Source organism: Branchiostoma belcheri, unplaced genomic scaffold (genome assembly GCF_001625305.1).
Source record: "Branchiostoma belcheri isolate BF01 breed outbred unplaced genomic scaffold, Haploidv18h27 scaffold8, whole genome shotgun sequence".
NCBI lineage: Eukaryota > Metazoa > Chordata > Leptocardii > Amphioxiformes > Branchiostomatidae > Branchiostoma > Branchiostoma belcheri.
In genome coordinates this window covers 2,150,155-2,170,942 of record NW_017804464.1, presented here as the reverse complement: position 1 = coordinate 2,170,942, position 20,788 = coordinate 2,150,155, and the positions used below count along the sequence as shown (strand labels likewise).

The following is a 20,788-nucleotide window of genomic DNA, read 5'->3' as shown; positions in this document are numbered from 1 at the left end:
TGTACTGAGGAGGCGTGGGTCTGTCAGGCGGGAATGTCTCGCACGAGACATCCTTCAGCACATTTCCTGAGAGATCGATAGATTCCAGATTTGGCAAGTTATCAAAAGTACCATCTTCTATTGTGGTGAGGTTATTGTTATCGAAAGAGATTCTAGTTAGCTCAGTCAGGTTCTGGAATATGTCTACGGGAAGAGCGGATAGTGAATTGTCCTGAAAATTGATCGAAAGCAATTTGGACATTAGTCGGAAAATGTCGGATGGAAGCGTTTTGATGTTGTTTTTCCTCAGATCGAGCCACTGAACATTGCCAAGGTCCGCAAAGACGTTGCTATCCAGGCTCTCTAGTTTGTTGTCCTGCAGATTTAAGGTGTTAAGGTTGGAAAGGTTAGCAAAAATCCCCTGTGGAAGGGACGAGAGACTGTTGGAGCCAAGTTGAAGACCACGTAACTTCGGCACAGGACGGAAAAGTTCGGCCTCGATGTTCGAAAGACTTATGTTAACGATATGAATGTAACGAAGCTCGGGAACACTGACAAAAGTGTTCCTGTCCAGCTCAAGCAATGGGTTGTTGTCTAGATACAACAGACCCAGCCCACCCACTCCTTGAAGGAGGCCTTGAGGAATAGCAGACATCTTGTTACTGTCAAGACGGAGTCTGAAGAGGTTGGGGACTCCGTTGAACACCCCAGGCGCGAGGTTACCTAACCCGTTACCCTGCAGATTCAAGCCGTACAGGTCTGGGAATCTCACGAAGGCGTCTACGTCCACACGCCAGATCTGGTTGTCGGAGAGGTCTATGTCTCGAACGTGAGACGGCAGAACAGCTAGGACACCGTCCAGGTCAACAATGTTATTCTTGGCAAGGTTCACCGTATGCAGTGACACTAGATCGGAGAAAATACGCTGAGGAAGACTTGATATGGCGTTCCCGTCAAGCTTCAGTCTTGTCAAGTTGCCGAGTCCGCTAAAGACACCAACGCTTAAGGAGGAGATTCTATTGTCTCCAAGGTCGAGGTATCTCAAAGATATAAGACTTTGAAAGGTTCCATCTTCCAGAGTTGCCAGTTCGTTCCTGTCCAACTGAAGATTGTCCAGAAGATTCAAGCCGTCGAAAGCGCCGACTTCGATCTGGGAAATGCGATTCCTTGATATCTGGAGGTTGGTCAGTTGACGGAAGGTGGAGAAGGCTCGTGCCGGGAGTGACGTTAACCTGTTGTTGTTGAGCTGTAGGGTCTTGGTGTCAGCGGGAATTCCCGTCGGCAGTTCTGTTAGGGTTCTACCGTCACAAGCGACCTCCCGGTCCCGACCGAAGGCGGAGCAGTAGCAGACGTCGCTCGCTCCGGTGACGTTGTGACACGCCATCGCCGGTTCTCCCTGGGTTTGGCTTGCCAGTTGTACCAGCATCAACAGCAGCAAACACAGTCTAAACTCCATCCTGTCTGTTCTTCCCTGTAAAAACGGCAAAGAAATGTGGTTTGCTTGATTAAGATTGCTTAATGTTATTGTTATGGGACAATGAGTCAACAAACTTCAGTCACTTCACACGTCATGAAACGTAGGTATGTCACTCCAGGAAGTGATATAATGTTTGTCATGAAACAAAGCTAGGGCGTGTCATCAGCCTAAGAGATAAAATGTTTGTCACCCAGCGGAAGAATGACATAAAAGCTAAAACATTCATCCCCATCCCGGAAGGGCTCAGCTCCAAGCAGATGAAAGGAGCCAGCTTATTAAAAGCAAGATGTTTGTAGGATCCTCCTTGAGTCTGCTTAGACTTTCAGGATGGGAAAGCGCCGCCTAGTGAGGTAGACAGACAACAGAAAACCGGTAGCCATCTGAAAACTGGTATACAATCACTGGATCAGAACACATAGTACAAGATTTTTTCTTGAGGGTTTATTTGTTCCTGTTCCGACAGGCCAACTACATATATCCGACCACAGGTTTGTCCAGGACCACCGTTAGAATAATCAAGGAAATGTCCAGCATGACACAGCAGCTTTATGTAACTGTTACGTTATATTCATGCAGTGCTTCATCCCATTGTGTTTCTTGCGTTCACCTTAGGCCCGTTATTGTGACATTTGCATGATTGTTTCTCTGTGGAGCCATGAGTTGTAGATTGCCTTTTCTACGTGACGTTCACACAGGCTAACGTTCCACACCCAGATAGAATGGTCTGACCTGTCTACGACCCCCAGTCTGTGCGTGACTGGAATACAAATTAATAAGTCAAACCAAGTTGGTCAAACTCAAAATCACTGTACAAACGTTGGTGTTTTTATTGTTATTGTTTCTTCTACTAAATCACACAGCCATAATCCTGATCTAAATACAAAGCCCACTGTGCTTTTCAATTTGAATGCACATGCATGCACGTATATGTAACGTTTAATAGATCATGACTGTTGTAGCATAACAGGGTGAATAACACATAATATTATGTTGTTGTTAAAACCCTGGAATTTGGAAAGCTCTTCCGAACTGAATATCAACATGCCACCAGAACAAAACGCTCTAATATCTGCTGTAAGAATGACAGCCAAAAAGATGCATTTTACATACCTTTTCTCTCTGAGATGCCTGTGAGCTAACTAACGTTCAGCGGACGTGTTCTGAAATACCATAATCGCCTGTACCGTGGATCTTATATATAGCTTTATCGCTGACGGTCTGACGTCATTTCCTGTGTTGGCGACACAGTGCACGTAGCCTCAGTTCTCAGAAGTGCGTTTCCTGTGCCATTCTGGAAACAATTGTGACGTCTCGCGGTGTATACATAGCGTTGAGTAATCAAAATAATGAGGCACGTAGCGCGAATGGCCTACACTTCCGGGTTCATCGACCTAGAACAACCCCTGGGTGACCTTTTAGGACTACTCCATTCTGAAAACTGGGGAGGGGACAGTACGGAGGGACAACTGGAAATTACACTTTTATTTGATCTGATCTATTTGGTCGTTCGGTTCAAATCAATCAATCAATCAATCAATCAGTCAGTCAGTCAGTCAGTCAGTCACACTTTATTATTATAACAATTGTAACAGGTACATTGTATGACAAGTTCTTGACACAATATATATATAAAACTTGGTACAATATATACTAGTATATGAAACATGGATTGTATGTCTGAAACATGGCTTATACGACAGTGCACAGGAGTACTATATTTGTTATTTGAAATGGTCACCAAAATATTCCATAGCTTTTGTCACCTTCCCAGCCTACAAAAAACTGCACCTCCTAATCCATACATCTCGCAAACTTAGTGTCGGCCATTTCATACTCCACTGCATACAGAAAAGAAATCAAACCCAACAATAACTATATCCAAAGTAGCATTAGCATCACTTATCATCATTTTTATGGCGGCAAGCCCCGAACCCAGATTTGGCTCCAATGGTCTAATTTATCTCTTACCCAAACTAACTGAGTGGAGTCTATGGTAAAATTTCCATGGGATCTATGGAGCCGAGGCTAATTTCCGTCTCGTAAACCGTCGATGCTATTTGAAACGGTTCGAACTATATCGCAGAACGGCTAACTTTAAGTGTATCAGTATGGTCCATCCACACCGTGATGCTTCGCGGCGTTAGGGTTTTGAAGCTACACTTTTGGACCCGGGTTCGAATCCGAGCTTGTGCTTTTTTTTGTACTAATATTTACAATTCCATATAGCTTTTTGTAGTATAAATTACTTTTTAGTCGATTTTGGACGCTCGGATATGGCATTGACCATTCAGCAAAATAGCATCGACCGTTTCAAATGGCATCAACCGTTTACGAGACGGAAAATAGCGGAGCCGAGGTGCGCCTGTATACTGACCCTGAGTGACAAGAGTCTGGCACACAAGCTAAGCAAAGGTCATTTCTTCAGAAGCCGTCGCTATACTACAGGCTCACGGTGCTGTGGCTCATCTTAGTAGGTCTGTTTGTGGATACAGAGAACTCGCTCCTTCCTACCTCAACATCTATCCACGGAATGGGGACTCAAACGTGGCTGTTTTTAACAGGTAACTACTAACGTAATGACGGAAGACCTTCATTGTATATCCACAGGGTTAAGTACAAGTCACAACAGAAAAATAGAATACAGGTAACGTTACAAACATGTAACATTGTCAAGTGACTACCACTGAGTGAGTTCGACTTCTCGCTTCTTAGTAATGGTAAAAAGGTAAGAACAGATGAGACCCTCTGAAATTAATTTGCACAATCTTAGAATCCAAATGACTGGATTCTATTAATTTGTACAGGTTTGTTTGGGTAATGTTACACAGAATGGGCTTCCAAGATCTTCCATTACACCATAGAAACTTAACTTAAGGTTCATAGAGCTATATCAGAAGACCGTGGATTGTTGAACTCCACGGCCGTGCTCTTCATCACTATAATGATGAACTCCACGGCCGTGGAGTTCATCGATATAGTGATGAAATCAACGGCGATTCCGTCACTAATAGCGGCGATTGGCCGTTGAGTTCATCGATATGGTGATGAAATCAACGGCGATTCCGTCACTAATAGCGGCGATTGGCCGTTGAGTTCATCGATATGGTGATGAAATTAACGGCATTTCCGTCACTAATAGCGGCGATTGGCCGTTGAGTTCATCGATATGGTGATGAAATCAACGGCGATTCCGTCACTAATAGCGGCGATTGGCCGTTGAGTTCATCGATATGGTGATGAAATTAACGGCAATTCCGTCACTAATAGCGGCGATTGGCCGTTGAGTTCATCGATATGGTGATGAAATCAACGGCATTCATCGATATGGTGATGAAATCAACGGCATTTCCGTCACTAATAGCGGCGATTGGCCGTGGAGTTCATCGATATGGTGATGAAATCAACGGCGATTCCGTCACTAATAGCGGCGATTGGCCGTTGAGTTCATCGATATAGTGATGAAATCAACGGCATTTCCGTCACTAATAGCGGCGATAGGCCGTTGAGTTCATCGATATGGTGATGAAATCAACGGCATTTCCGTCACTAATAGCGGCGATTGGCCGTTGAGTTCATCGATAGGGTGGTCGCCTACCAAAAGACCTGTCCTTCATGTATGAGAAAAAACCTGTTGAGATAGTAAACCTCATTGTCTTCGTCAGAAGGACTATGAAATTGTCTCGCCGCATTGTGGGAACTGCGGATTGTAGTAGAATGTAGTTTGTATAACAGTGCGAGAATTGAACTTTATAGACATAGATAATATCGATGTTTCCCCACTTTACACACCTAAGTAATACAGACAAATTCACATTTTTAATGAACTTAGACAAACCCTCGATCCTCAAACTTGTATGTTCTTATCTTTTCAACATCACAGAGAAGCGAAAAGAAGTCGAAGTTATGTAACAGACTGTAGTGCTAGTACTAGATTGATCTTGTTGTGTATATATTTGTGTATTCAAGTTAACCTTTGTACCTAACCCAGTGGGTATGTTTGTACAATAAAGGTCTTCATTACTCATTGAAACTCGGTAGAACACACACACATAAAAAGCCTGTTATATACTACGGTACAAAAAAATGTCCGAAGAAGACACACACGCAATTACGAGTAAGTCTTATAGTTATACGGACAGTCGTGTTCGACAACCGGCTCCTCGACAACGAACACAAAATGTTCGTCCTCAAATTAAAACATAATGATGTGTGTCAACCTCACGCTATACAAATGACTTAGCGAGCGGCTTAGACTTTACGGCTATTCCCCTATTCTCATACATGCTAGTACTCAGGACGCTAGTACTAGTACGGGGTAGAAAAATATGGCGGACAAAAAACAAAACGACGCTATCCCGTCATTCATTATAATGACGCTAGGCGGGAGATCTGAGTTACGGCTGTAGCAAAAATAAAAACCTTGTTCGGTATTTCATATTCAATCGCTGCGAATGTGTTGTGGGTTGCCATTTACTCATATTTTCCTTGAAATACAATGTATATACATTTCCAGCAAGCTGAGGCTAGGGGTCTCTTTAATCATACCGTTTCCGTTTCGAGTTTTGTTTATCTTCATAGGCGTACTTTGTTCTGTAGCGCTGATTTCCTTTTGCAATGACGTGATAGCCTTGTTGGAATAACGATTCTTTTTTGTACCGATAAAAGACTGTAAGTTTAGTCTTGCTGACATCCGGCTCCTGAACAGCCTAGTAAACACAAATCATGCGTCCTCACAACGTGCCCAGGCCAACCTGTATGTACTAGTATCAAGTTATTTTCATACTTGCCCGGCCGGGACGCTGAAAAGATGGCGACCATAAACAAAATGACGCTATCCCGTCATGCATTATAGTATATCAGCTTGGCGCGAGACCCGAGTGTTACAGTAGTAGTCTATACGACTTTGGTGATTTATATAACGAAATCAGACAGCTTTAATTTCTATTTCAGATTTAGGTAGTGTAAGGCAAAAGCTTGTCATTCTTGTTTTTATTTTTTAGATTCAAATCGTCAGGATCAAGGTTAAGACCGTGCTGGGTAACACCAAGGAGATTAATTAAAAAACACCGTTCACACAAGGAGGTTAAAAAAGCTTCATGGTTCACCGAATAATTTTTTAAAATCCGTTTTTCATTTTTACGTTGGTTTCTAGTTATAACGTTTGCTTTCTTCATGATTCAGTTTTGTTCCACTTTTGACTTATATGTGTCGTTGATTTCCTTTTGCTACAACGTTCATGTTCCTCATCAGTTCACTAACATCCGATTTTAAAAGTAACAGTTACCAACTAACAGTCCATCACAACTTTCAGACAAGTTAGGTTCAATCTAAGATAAAATTACTGAGTATGTTACTCTAAGTGATTACACATGATACTATATATCCGAGTTCGGTAGTTATTATTTTTTTCTTCTCAATTTTGATGAATTTTACAGACTTACGAGCCGAAAGATTTGCGGCGGTGGGGACGCCAGGTTTCCCCGCCAATAACACAACACCGGATGCAGTGTCAAGTTGGAGATTATAGCGATTTCTTCGTGGCTTCAACACATGCTTAATAGAACCTGCATAATTACATATTTGTATTTATGTTTTAAAATGGTTGCAGTTGTAGATATGCAGTGATGTTATATGAATATGTTGTTGTTATACGGGAACAAACATGGCCGCCGTTGAACTTCTATTGTTCTGCCGAAACAACTGATGCTATACCGCCATGCATTGCGAACCATACTCAAGGCTGTTGGACCGGATTTAGAGAAGTATGTCGAAAATCTCATATCGATGAACAAAGATTTCCAGCCGTCTTCCCATAGAATTTTGGGCATATTATTAGGTGCCTCTTCAATTGGGGTAGACACTGTAAGTATTAAAAATGTAAATTTTGACCCTGAAAATATAGTTTTACACTTTTTCAACGGAGTTGCTTTTTTTAACCCTTATTTAACCTTGAAAAAGTACAGTATGTAACAGTACACCTCTTCGGCCTGAGCCGCTTTTCAAGAGTTCAAGGGGAGGTGGATCAGGGGTCTAATGCTTCGGTTCAGTTACAATAATCAGTCATAGAAATACACAATATAAATGCGTACAATACAAAATTCAAACATTATTTCGATTCATATCTTATTAATTGCTATCAGTATCGACATCCAAGTTTCATTTCACAAATTATAGTCATTCTAAGTGACTCGACAGATGACATCCGCGCAGGAAAAAGTCGTACAAAGTGGCAAATATTACTCCTCCGACCAAACAAAAACCGTAAAGGTAGAAAGACGCATTAAAAACGCAAAAATACTGCCAAAATACCGTGCGACCCTGCTTGGAGTGTAGACAAATGCCGTATGAATTAATGAACTATATTAGTGACGGAATCGCCGTTGAGTTCATCACCATATCGATGAACTCAACGGCCAATCGCCGCTATTAGTGACGGAAATGCCGTTGATTTCATCACTTTATCGATGAACTCAACGGCCAATCGCCGCTATTAGTGACGGAATCGCCGTTGATTTCATCACCATATCGATGAACTCAACGGCCGTGGGATTCATCATTAAGTTATAGTGATTAGTGACGGAAATGCCGTTGATTTAGTGACGGAAAAGCCGTTGATTTCATCACTTTATCGATGAACGCAACGGCCTATCGCCGCTATTAGTGACGGAATCGCCGTTGAAGTCATCACCATATCGATGAACTCAACGGCCAATCGCCGCTATTAGTGACGGAATCGCCGTTGAAGTCATCACCATATCGATGAACTCAACGACCAATCGCCGCTATTAGTGACGGAATCGCCGTTGATTTCATCACCATATCGATGAACGCAACGGCCAATCGCCGCTATTAGTGACGGAATCGCCGTTGATTTCATCACCATATCGATGAACTCCACGGCCAATCGCCGCTATTAGTGACGGAATCGCCGTTGATTTCATCACTATATCGATGAACTCCACGGCCGTGGAGTTCATCATTATAGTGATGAAGAGCACGGCCGTGGAGTTCAACAATCCACGGTCTTCTGATATACCTGGTTCATATTGTACTTGTAAATTGCAACGCATCAACGTGTTGACGTCTGCAAGGCTGGTTTATAGAATGCCACGCCTGGCTTCAAAACTCCAACGTCCGCTAGGATAGCAAGCAAAACAAACAGAACTGAGAACCAGGTCTTTCAATACACCATGTCAAATAAACGATTTGTTAGTTTGTTTTTGTTCCCCATTCACGTCAGCTATGGTAGGGGTGGACGTCGACGGGTACTACGTAGCTATAGTCTGTTTGCAATAAAACGGTAAAGATTTTTTAAAAATCGTGATGGCCAATCAGTTACAGTTTGTTACAATTGTATGTACAATGCTGCTCAAAGTCCACGGTAGAAGCACGTTATACGCTGTCACCCCAGTGGCTGGTTAATGCTATTCAATCATGCTGAAGCACCGTGTGTGTTGCTTATACTATTGTTGGACGTTTTCATGCCACGTTTTGTCAGTAAAACGCTGCAACCACCTATTTTAGCTACGGAGTCTCTTTCGTTCTCACTATTTGCTAAAGAGATTCGGCAGCTTTAATAGGTTTGAATCCAGGGCTACAAAACCTGGCGAAAATGTCGCTGACGGGAATGGCACTTTGCAATTTTTGAACCCCACTATCTCACTATTCCAGTGCTGTCTGTACTGACAGTGACGTCATATCAGGCCCGTCCTACGTCACGTCCTGACGTGTCCGGTCTGGACCGGGCTAACATGACGTTTGTGGAGTTCTGGACCGGACTCCGGAGGTGTGAGACCGGTCTGGTCCGGTCCATGTGTCAGAACCCCGGCACCACGGTCCAGCAGTGCAGGTACAGCAGAATAATGCAGCATATCAATCACACAATCATACTGTTTACCGAAGGACAACATATAGTTTTTGCTCAGTTTCCCCTTCTTCCTCTTCTTCTCCAAACCAAAAAGGTCAACGACCTGAACTAAACTGTATGTCACCATGGTAACTGGTGTTGGGTTACACAATGTTGCAATTTTATAGTAGGAGGGATTTAAACTCCTGTCATCATATATGTGAATGTGTTTGAGTAAGAATTAACAGAGCAGACCATATGCGAACTTCAAGGTAAACATTATGCATTTTCTTTGCAAATGTTACCTTTCTAGTTAATATACTATTTACTCTACCCATGAAAGGTCTTTGTCTGTTGATCCTGCACTGACCTTTTTTATATAAAAGCATCACTCTGTGACCGTTTAGTTCAGGAGACATAGCTGCAAACTTCACCCGGTGCGTGCGCTCTCTTCTGTACGACTGGAACTACTGTCACGACTCCTGCAGCCCAGCGGAGGTCAACACCCTGGTGGAACAAACCATGGCCCAGAACTTCATCTTTAACGACTCCGACAACTGCGCTGGGTAAGGTGGAGCGATATTTGTTGTTTTGTACACTGGGTGATGCATAGAGGACGTCGTTATTAGACATCCAGGTAATTATAATAAGATTCCAAGTTTCCAAAATCATATCCAGTTGCTCGAGTAACTGTTTTTGTACGTTGATAATCAAGAAGGATGACTCTGCGCATTCAGACGATAAAAACTATCAGCTTCTGTGTCCGCGCAGGCAACGCAGGTGTGTACTTGTGGGCCACCGTACCATTCAGCACTTGGGTACCAGTGCTGACCTCGACTCAGCAGTCGCGGTGGAAGTTTTATCTATTCATGTAGCTTGACCATCACGTTTGCACTGCAGGTATGGCGGCGATCTTGTTCAGCGGGATCCCCCGGAGTTCCTGGCGGGATGTTCTGCCGACTTCCCCGTGCAGGTGACCGAATGGTGCTACGCTCCCTTCCTGGAGAAATGGCAGAATGATCCTGCCGACCCAACCTTGTGTAGGTAAGTCAAATGTAATGGAGAATTATCGGATTAATTGATATTGTATATTTCTGTTTCTCTACTAAACAAGGCTTCTAATTCTACACGAAGCTAGGGTTATAGTCTATCAACTTTTTTCCCAACATTTATTACAAGACGTGGCGACGGCACACTCAAGTTTTTTTCAGGTTTCATGCCGCCACCAACGCAGACGACCGCATGAACGGTAACACACCATTTTCACCTGAGTACAGTGACGAAATTCGTGTAAAGTGCCTTTCCCAATGGCACAAGATCGGAGGCATGGATTCGAACTCAGGACCTCTTGGTTCCGAGCCGAATGCTCTGTCGCTCAGTACGCCACACGAGTCAACTATCAACTAGATGTGGAAAGCTTGGTATATTTTGCAGTTTGATTGTGTCGAAACTTGAAACTTTTGTACTAATTTGTAGGCAGTACGTGTACACGAAGGAATGCTGGCACCAGCTCGCCTCCAGTCTGTGTAACTATGCCGACCCTGTGATTGACTGGTTAGACCCGCAGTGGGACGACTTCAACCCGTTCATGGAAAACTGTCCCTGTGACGCAGGTATGAAATACTAGTAGTTTTGTAAGAGGGTCGCCAACTCCTAAAGTGTTCAAAAATCCATGTTTTTCCTAGAACAAACCTAGAGTGAGACGCATTATTTATTACCAAGTACAGTAGACTCCTAGGCTTCATTTACATAAAATCACCTAAAGTTTATAATAGACGTGCGAAGGCTTACTACTTACAAGTGTGACAGGCTACGTACCGTGTGTCTGCGAAGCTGATGTGTTATACGACCTTATACTGCTATACAGATACACATGAAGACGATAACCGTAACCTACTCCTAACAACCTCTGCTTGGAAACTAACATCTCTCTGCTCCGATCTTGAACACCTCAGCGCCCCAGACTGACGTGTCAGAACGCCCGGCTATCGAGCAGATCCCCCAGTTTAACGTCGGCAGCTGTAACTACGTGGAGTGGCTGGAAAAGTTCCGTCTGTGCGAGGACAACCTCGTGGCGTCCATGTGCCACAACCCGGACACTACCCTTCAGCAGTGTGCGTGAGTAACACATGGTCCTTTTAAAATATGCAATATATACTAGTACTAAATATACTAGTAGAGTTGAAATTTTCTTTCAACACAAAAGATATGATGTATTGAATTTTCAACTGCCCTACGACAAAAAAAACAGTAACTCAAGCAACTGGATCTGATCTTGGAAACGGTCAGATGTTTCAGGTAGCAACTCAACGTTTATTTTTTGGCTGGCGCATATCGTTACCTGGATATCTAACCTTCACCGACTGTGTCCTACGACAGTCCTGGGTGGTTGATCAGAGTTTTTTTGTTTGTACGGTCAGAACGGGGGAGATCGGTGGTAATTTCACGACCTGTGGCCGCCAGTCCTTCCGCACCTGCTTCGCGAGCGCAGGCGTGCCTGAAGAACAGGTTGAACAACAGGTGGACGCCAGAATGAGTGGTAGGTACTCAGAAACGCCTGAACCGCAATTCGGGTAAATCGCAGACGCAAATATACAAAAGTAACGCCTTCCTTTCTCAGCACTGGAACGCCAGTTCAGAAGTGGTGCTCAGCACTGAGACGTTCTCAGCGCAGGGATTCCAGTGCTGAGGCAGCTTTAGCTCTAGAAAAACCCTGTCAGTACTGGAAGCCGAGTGCTGAGACTTTCGAATGCCGCTTCCCAGATCCCCGGCTCTTTTCAGTGCCGGGGTACTGGGAAACGGCCACCCCAATAGGGGCTATATCTATCACAATCACATAACAGACAATTGCTCCATGGTTATATCTTCCATGGTCAGCTAGTTGTTCGTGATCCCTTATACTTTGTTATCATTTACAGTAGCAATCGCTTGTGTTCATAGTAGAAAAACGGGCATTTTGTACGTGTGTCTTGCAGATCCGATGATATCGAACACCACGTGGTTCTGTCAGATGTACGGCCTTGACTTTGCCCTGCCGTGGGAGAACTACGGACCCATGTGCAACTTCAAGTTCACAGACAGGAACACCGCCTGTTTGAAGCCACTTCTGGACATGTGGAGTGACAATCCGGCCGACCCTCGTATATGCAGGTATATTTTGATTTTAACATGGTCATGGGAAACCGCCATAAAGCCCATTTTTGAACTTGACCTTCATCTCCCCAACAGTAACACACCTACCAAAAATCATGAACATCCAACCAAACCTTCAAAAGTTATGCTGCCAACATCCAGTCACTCTACCCCAAGGACATTATATAGAGATAGTCAAACCGAAAACGTAACCTTCTGATGAAAGTAAATATTGCATGTTTTTGACAGACTATTCTTTTTCAGGCAATTCCGCACAACCAAAGACTGTTGGCACAGGAACATTAACCAAAACTGCCTGCTGGATGTGGGCCTGAAGGCTATCACAGACTGGTTCGACAGCCAGTTTGACGACTACAACCCATTTGAGCAGTGTCCGTGTGTGTTACACACTTCACAGGCTGGAACCGTTCATGGCACTTACACTGTGCTGTCAGTCGCTTTACTCGTGTTGCTAATGACCCCATGGATCCGGGATTACCAATGAACTTGATATTCATAGTGAACTGAAATTCATTCTATACTTGCATTGGCAAAAGTTTGCGATCTGAGAAAAATGGAGGTGTTCACAGAACTACATGTATTATTTTACTATACATGTATGTTCACAGTGGTGGCAGGTGCAAAAAAAAAAAGTCGGCGAATTCTTTGTTAATGGTAACGATAAGTTTGCTGTATAGAACTGATCGCGAAAGCTGCAAGTATAAAAGTACATTTTGTACCACGAAACAATCAGGAATTATAATACTTTATGTTATACATTTGTACATGTATTACCTCCTCTCATGGAAGTCAGCCCTATTCAACTGAAGCAACTACCGGTACCCTCTAGCTCTAATATGTGCCCAAGATTGAGGCATAAATACATGTGTGTATTTCAAACAGAATCCATGTTTTTGTGGGAACAGGTAAGCTGAGAATGATAACAATGCTATTGCACATGATCAATTCAAGTTCAACACTTACATAGACATACCAGTTGTACTTACATGAGTAATCACATAGATATATGTTACACACACATCAACATATGGCAGTGTTACATGTACACAGGAAGATACCGTCACAATAGCATTTTTTTGTTCTAGCATTAGGCTGTGAGAGAACTAACCATTGATAAGGATCTATCCATGGCATGGAAAGTATTCACTCTTACACTTGTGCCGACTGTATTATCTGTGTATTCTAAATCTCAGCTCCAATTTCTAAAAGAGTGCAATTTGATATACATGTACATGGACATTAGTTTACAGAGTATAGCTACAAATCTGATTAGTCCCAGACATATACTCTGAATCATACTTCAAAGCTCATGATTTTCTTGAGTTCTAAACATGGACTTAAGTACTGAAGTCTTATGCCATATCTTTTACATTCATCTTTTAGGTTAAATTTTCTGCATCACTTGACAATTTCAACAATTTCGCAGATGTGAGCAATACACAAATGTGACACCTTAAAAGTCTTTAAGTTCACATAGCATTGTATAATATTCTCAGAGCTTTGGTATAAACTATGTACTCTATAAACTATAAACTAGTGGCATAAACCGTTTGTCTACCAACTGATTGGTGCCATGTACATGTCCAATACAGGATACCTGACAAAGTGAGAATACAAAATCTAGTCATTCTTGCTGAAGTGTGGTGTGAAGGGTTGTATTCTTCATTTCAGTTGGTGACTTGAAACTGGCAGTACTGGTTGTCCAACATCAAACCTCTGTATGTAAAAAAATCCAATTCACTAAAAAGTAAACCGAGACTAGGGGGTACACAGTGTGCGTGACTGAAAATCTAAGCCAAAGCAAAGTTGCATTGCAATACTAACTAAATGAATTGTCCTTCATAATTCACCTGCTTTACTTGTTACTTGAGAAGCAAACTACCTACATTGCATTGCATCTAATCATAATATTATGGTTCTCAAGGTTTGTGCGGTTACAAATGCGATTAGTACAGCTTGGCTGCAGTTCCGCTCTCAGTTGACAGAGCGCGCTCCTGGAGCCAGCAGCCTGTCTGTCTCCCCGTATTCCCCCTCCTCTTCGTCGTGTGTGTCCTGTAGATCGTCTGGGTCCTTCAGGGGCAGTTCCCTCGCAGACCTCATCTTGGAGAAGTTCAGCACACCACCCTACATGTACATCACAGGGGCAGGCAAATATTATACAGGCAGTAGACTGGTCTTCAGGGCAGAGACTCTGATCTGGTAGAATCCAGTTAGAGATTTGAGTCTTTAAATTTTAGGATATTTGCTTAAAAGACAGTCAGAATTTTTCAACTTTGATTCATGTCACTTCAGAAGGATGGACTCGCTTCAATTTAGGATTATGAGAGTAAGAGTAAGAACGAAAGGACAAATATCAAGATAGTTGACACTTGTAGCACGGACTTACATGCGGTAAACCTCCACAGCCTGCCTCTTGAGAACTCAAAGAATAAACACTACACAAAATCCTATCTTCTAGCAAACGCGAGGGAAGAAACAGACCTCTATGCATGCTTTATAAAGTGTACTTAAACAGTTTTTTCGCAGTGAAAATGCTTCTATTGTAATCCTCTGAAGAAAATACTGCACCATACTACAGCGTAAAATTTACACTGTACAGTCTATCTGTGCATGTTGGGTGGTTTCTTACCGATCTCCTGTCCACGATGTTGAGTAAGACAGAGGTAGCCACACAGGCCAGAGTGTTGGCAAACAGGAAGATGATCATGTACTTCCACCGGTACAGGGGGATGGGCTCACTGCCACAGAGACAGGTACATATGTCATTGTCAGTACAGACTGTCAGTACACATTCAAATACAGGATATATTACACAGAGTACAAAATACTACTAGTGCTATCAGATAAGGTATTTATGTGTTAAAGTCTGAGATTCATTTCGTACTACTGGATTAGATTTTAACATACTAGCATGAAAGTTCATAGTTGGTAAATTACATGTGAAAAAATTTAACTAAACCTTTCAAAAAATTACCACCCAAACCTGTCATATACACCAAATATCCAACGAAAGCTGTGAAAAATCTGGGTCTTGCTTATGATAATTAGGTGCAGTACATGTGCTCCATGTTGGTTTCCATCACTACAGTTACTCACTCTCCGTGCTTGTCCAGCAGAGCTCCGATGACCAGGTTACAGATCCCGATGCCGATCATCTGTACAGACGTGGTCAGTCCCATGGCTGTCCCGAGGGTGGCCTGAGACACCACCAGGGGGATGGACGGCCACAAACTCGCCTGGGAGAAGACAACACAAGACAGTTGGTAAGAATCTGCTCAAAATGGCGCTGTCTGTATGGCACATGTAGAATAAGTGTGGAGATTTTAGAAGGAAACTTATCCATACAGGAAAGAAACGTCAAATCCTTGCTGTTGATTTATTCTTAACCCAATAAAATCTGGTCTGTGTGGACATTATGATTGATTGAATGATTGGTCACTATGGACAGGATTCTTAACACTACATGTGTCAAGCCAAGGAAAGGAACACGAAAAAGTGGTCAAATTGGGCATTCTAATGTAGAGGCTGGGTGTAAAATTCTTTTTTTTTTGTCCTCAGGCTGCCCACTGATCATCTTAAGCAAGTTGACTAGTGTGATGAGAGTGCAAAAGTAGGTACATGTATTTCGAACCCTGAGAGGTCTTCACTTGTACAGGTTTGACTGTATCATATTTGCATACTTACAGCAGCAATAGAGTACATGACTCCCAGCCAGATGGTACAGACCAGAGGATGGACATAGGTGAAGGCCAGGAGTCCAAACACCGGGATGGTCAGTACAGCACAGGTCACTGCCAGGATACCTCGGTAACCTACAAAATCCTGACGAGAAAAATTGGACGAAAGTCTTAACAATAGCAAGATCCTAGTTATAATCTAGGCAAGGTACACGTAGCACTACCTATAAAATGTTTGGCCCTTTTAACTCATACTGAAATGGCAAAATGCAATTTGTTCATTTCAAGTCACTTTTTTCCTGGTCCATCACCATATTTACCGAAGGAAAACATATTGTTTCCTCTTCTTCTTCTTCTTCTTCTACTTCTCCAAACAGTGACCTCTGACCTGACTGAACCAGACTGTCTCTCACCATGGTAACTGCTGTTGCGTTACATCATGTTGCAATTTTATAGTAGGAGGGATTTAGACTCCTGTCATCAAATACCCCGGTATGTGAATGTCTTTGAGTAAGAATTAACAGAGCAGACTGTATGTGAAGGTAAACATTATGCATTTGCTTTGCAGATGTCACTTTTCTAATTTCACAACTGTCTTTAAATCAGCAAATCAACACCTACAGGTGCTACACTTAGTACATGTAATAAAAAAACATTCTTACAATAGCTATCCCAATGAGTGCTGAAGCCACCATGGACACAAAGTATATGGCACCAGCAAAATACGAGGAGGTGTCAGGGGGGTAGTGATATTTGTCCTGGATGAAGTTGCTGCAAAAAAAATCAAGTCTTCTATTACTCAGTGTTTCTTTTACTAGAAATATGTCAGGAGGGACATTAAGGTGTGTTACAATCTGTTTCTTAGGAATTGCACACAAAAAAAGAGAAAAGAAAGGGGAAGGTCAATGTCTTTGCCTGCATAGTTTCAGAGATTTATGTTCAGAATAATTAACATTTCACACATTTATGTTCATATACATGTTTGAAAGTCATTGAAAGTAACCTGCACCAGACAAGTTTTTCCTGCAAAACTCATTTTATGCCCCTTTCCATAAAAACTTATGTGGGTTCAGTACCATGTGGTGCAAGTTTGGCATATGCAGGATCCATGAATTGGAAAACCTACCTGGCGTCAGCTACGAAGGGAAAGACTCCATTATAGAAGAACATAATTGTCAGTACCAGCAGCCAGAAGGATCCTGTAAAGTACTTGATATCTGTGAACCTCTGGAAATAAAGGAAGAAAGGAGTCAGTTACTAAAAAATCGAATGAGTGATATCTATCTCTCTCATGCTATAGGCCACATTTGTTAATGATATAATATGTGTTACAGAGTTTTTTAGTTAGTGTTTTAAAAGCAAGAAGACTTACCATTTTCTTGGACTGAACAGCCATATTTTCCGTCTGAAAGTACCAAAACAGCAACAAGATTATTTCCCTCACAACAAAGATACAAGATCTCCTTAACATACAAAAGAGTCTCTCTAGTGATGACAGCTGGTAAAAATTTAGAAGGTGGGAATTCAAAGATGTGTGTGAAAAAAATATTGGAATAGAAAAGCCTAAGTCCCTCTCTCCTTAGGAATAGTGTCAGTCTGTCAATTGCTGTCTAGGTTAAATAACTCAGGATCCTGATAGACTGTTTCTGAATTCTTGTTACATATAATGACTCTCACCTGTCCAAGGTTCCGTACCCCTACAACATCCAGAGCACTGACAATAGCAGCTGAAACAAAACCCAGGCCACACAGGACTGCACCTGAAATAAAACAGTCAGTAACATGATTACAATCATAGATCCAGAAGATAACACTTAAGTGCCAATGTCTTCTTCCTATGCTGCTGTCATGGGCCTCAATTTTTTTCTATGAAATTTACTTTAAATGAAAAGAACACCTGTACTGACATCCATCAAAGAAATAGGTGACTGTGGTAGAGCCTTACTGTGAAGGAATGAAATTCTAAGCCAAGATGACACATAAATTACTAAATATAAGTACTACATTGTACTACTTACCTCCCCATAAGGTCCAATCCAGTCCAAACTTTTCCTCAAAACTTTCTGTCACAAAGAAATTCAGCACACTACCCTGTGATGGGAAAATGGCATAAGTACTATTCTGCCATAATTCAACAGTTTATCCATAAAATCATTTGACAGAAGAGACTATAAAGACATGTACAGTAAAACCTGTCTATACTGGCCACTCAAAGGCATGACGGAAATGACAAGAAAGGAGCATTCAAGTTGCAAAATTGTACAAGGAAAAACAGAATGATAATCTATGTCTTACCAGACGAGACACAGTCAGCGTCAGACCGAATGCCAATGCCAGCTCTTTTCCCTTGAACCAGAAGGCTGTGATTCTGTTCTGTACAACTGGAATACAAAATCAAACGTTCTGTCAAAGACAAATCTTGAATGATCTGAATGATTATGTCCAAGAGCTCAGAGTTTGATCGAGTTTTAAAAAACTCAGGACCCTCAATTACGAGTAATCTGTGTGTAAGACTACAGGAGAAGTTGACTTACTTGTGAGAGAGCCATTTCCTGAGCCAAAGAGCAGCCGCCCTACAAGCATGAGGGGAAGCATGTACTTGGTGCCCTTGAACATGGTGCCAATGGCAAATATGGACGAGCCCACCACACACAGCCCAGAGAACAGGAACACACCAACTGTGATGGGTAGAAAAATACATGACAATAAAACAAATATATAATCACAGGGCTCTAAATACTTTTTCCTGCATACCTATCAACTACAACGGGGGCCGACATCCTTTACCAGATACCTTTGACCCAGTGTTGACGGCACACTTTAGAGAAGCCACATGACAAGTCTCAATGGTCTGTTCATTGAAGAAGACCAGAGTGACTGGTTAAAACCTGTAGGTGAGAACATTTACCTTTGTGTTGGAACAAAAGTTGTAACTTTTATACATCTAACTAACAACACAGATGAATGTTTATGATAACTTACTCCTGTTGCCCAGCTTATCGATGAGGAATCCCGCTGCTATGACCACCAATGCATTCCTACAGAACAAAGACATACAGAAGTTTGAAACAAAAATGAGTACTTTAAATGATTTTCTATCCCACTTTTATCCCATAAATCAATGACTAACCTAGCCTAATGAAGCCTAATCAACCCCTGATGGAAGATTTTGTAACACAGGCTAGTCAACAATAAATTCAATGATTTTGATTGAGGAAAGGGACATCGGTATCACCATACTCACGTCCAAGCATAGATGGCGTACAGTAAGTTATACTCCTCCGACGACATGCCCAGTCCCTCCTCACAACTCTTGGTCAGGTTGTACCAGCTGCCATCAGTATGGTTGGCCGTGGCATTTCTGACACATTCTATTGGCTGAAAGGATCAGGAAATAATGTACAAACTTTATACGTCTGACTTACACTTAAAGGCAAAAGTGCAACAGCAGCATGGATTTTAACACTAACAATATATCTACAGTAACTGTCATAACTAAGAGGGAAGAAGAGAGGGAGAGAGAATCTGTATGATATACATGTACACGTATTCCATAAGGAGGTACCAGTAATCTGAGGTAGTCATACCTGAACTTTGTCAAATACACATTCGATTCATTCGATGGACATGGTCTACGTAAGCACAGAAATCACAAAAGATTAAACAGAATTGCAGAAATACTGTACAGTACTTTGATATATACACAAATGATCATTATCCATTACGCACCCCTTGGAATACATCCTGTAGAACACTGGGCATGTCAAAACAGAAGTAGGAGCCGAACGTCAACATGCAGTTGAAGAACAGCACCAGGAACCTGTAGCAGGCTGGACAAACAACAAAATATCCTTAGGATAAAACATGGAACTTTTGATGAACCTGAGAGAAATGAAGTACAAAGCTCTTGTGCGGTTTAATTGGTTATTTGGTACATCAAAAATTGAAAACTAAAACTCATATATCATTTTCTAAAAACCAATAATCAAGAATTCAATCTACAGTGCTTTCTTGAAAGAATCTTTCAGATCCACGCTGACAAGACAAAGGAGATGTGTGAAATGCACCTGTTACTAGTAGTCCGATCAACAAACATATATCATGATCAAATGGAATTAATCTAAATTGAAGGTAAAAGGCTTTTAATATCTGACCAATATCAATATTTTCGGTGCTTGACGTAACGTCACAGTTGATCTAGATTTTCATTAATGATCAAATTATTTATGCACTAATAAAAATAGATATGCCCTCCTACCTCACAACAGTAGTTGATCGCCTTACAAAATAAGCCAGACAGAATCGGCGATATCTGTGCTTACAAGAACACTTTGCGTGCACAGGTGGGATAGGAAATCCATCTATGATTTGCAAGAACCGACGAATACTGCAAATTTACGGTGATTTTTACCCAAACTTACCGGAATCCGGACTGATCGCCATGTTGTCGCCCGCAGTCATGTGACAGTCAGCTCTCCTCTACGCATGTATATCCGGTTCAGGAACAAATTAGATTTCTCATAATATAGTCAAATAATGCGGTTGATGATATGGCGGCATTTGATTCTTGTTATTACCAATAACACGAACAGCTGCTGCTTTGGTTATAAATTATTCTGGATATTCGTCATTCTTGATGATTTTCGCGGGAATTTT

General features: G+C 42.0%; 3 protein-coding genes across 3 annotated transcripts in view; 1 reads left to right on the top strand and 2 right to left on the bottom strand.

Annotated features, from left to right (window-relative positions):
- The window catches only part of LOC109486030 (leucine-rich repeat-containing protein 15-like), a 2,882-nt gene extending 148 nt beyond the window's left edge, over positions 1 to 2,734 (bottom strand). Inside the window, exons 1-2 of the mRNA XM_019789722.1 lie at positions 2,567 to 2,734; positions 6 to 1,450 (exon numbers count right to left, since the gene is read on the bottom strand). Of these exons, the coding sequence (XP_019645281.1) occupies positions 6 to 1,435 (1,430 nt within the window). The 5' untranslated portion in view covers positions 1,436 to 1,450; positions 2,567 to 2,734. The remainder of the gene's footprint in view (positions 1 to 5; positions 1,451 to 2,566) is intronic.
- A 1,089-nt stretch (positions 2,735 to 3,823) lies between these two features.
- LOC109486301 lies at positions 3,824 to 14,172 on the top strand. The gene is made up of 9 exons (XM_019790107.1): positions 3,824 to 4,017; positions 9,128 to 9,305; positions 9,710 to 9,868; positions 10,203 to 10,346; positions 10,779 to 10,915; positions 11,258 to 11,420; positions 11,723 to 11,841; positions 12,278 to 12,452; positions 12,699 to 14,172. The coding sequence occupies exons 1-9, from the start codon at positions 3,987 to 3,989 to the stop codon at positions 12,937 to 12,939; spliced, it is 1,347 nt and encodes a 448-aa protein (XP_019645666.1). The 5' UTR covers positions 3,824 to 3,986; the 3' UTR covers positions 12,940 to 14,172.
- On the bottom strand, positions 13,530 to 20,712 carry LOC109486296 (major facilitator superfamily domain-containing protein 1-like). Its single transcript, XM_019790090.1, has 15 exons — positions 20,554 to 20,712; positions 19,862 to 19,962; positions 19,377 to 19,510; positions 19,115 to 19,170; positions 18,667 to 18,810; positions 18,428 to 18,513; positions 18,151 to 18,223; positions 17,810 to 17,892; positions 17,505 to 17,537; positions 17,259 to 17,359; positions 16,795 to 16,903; positions 16,140 to 16,277; positions 15,552 to 15,691; positions 15,085 to 15,193; positions 13,530 to 14,579 (listed from the first exon to the last, which is right to left on the bottom strand). Exons 1-15 carry the CDS (start codon positions 20,591 to 20,593, stop codon positions 14,430 to 14,432), a joined length of 1,497 nt encoding a protein of 498 aa, XP_019645649.1. The 5' UTR covers positions 20,594 to 20,712; the 3' UTR covers positions 13,530 to 14,429.
- Between the last annotated feature and the right edge of the window lie 76 nt (positions 20,713 to 20,788).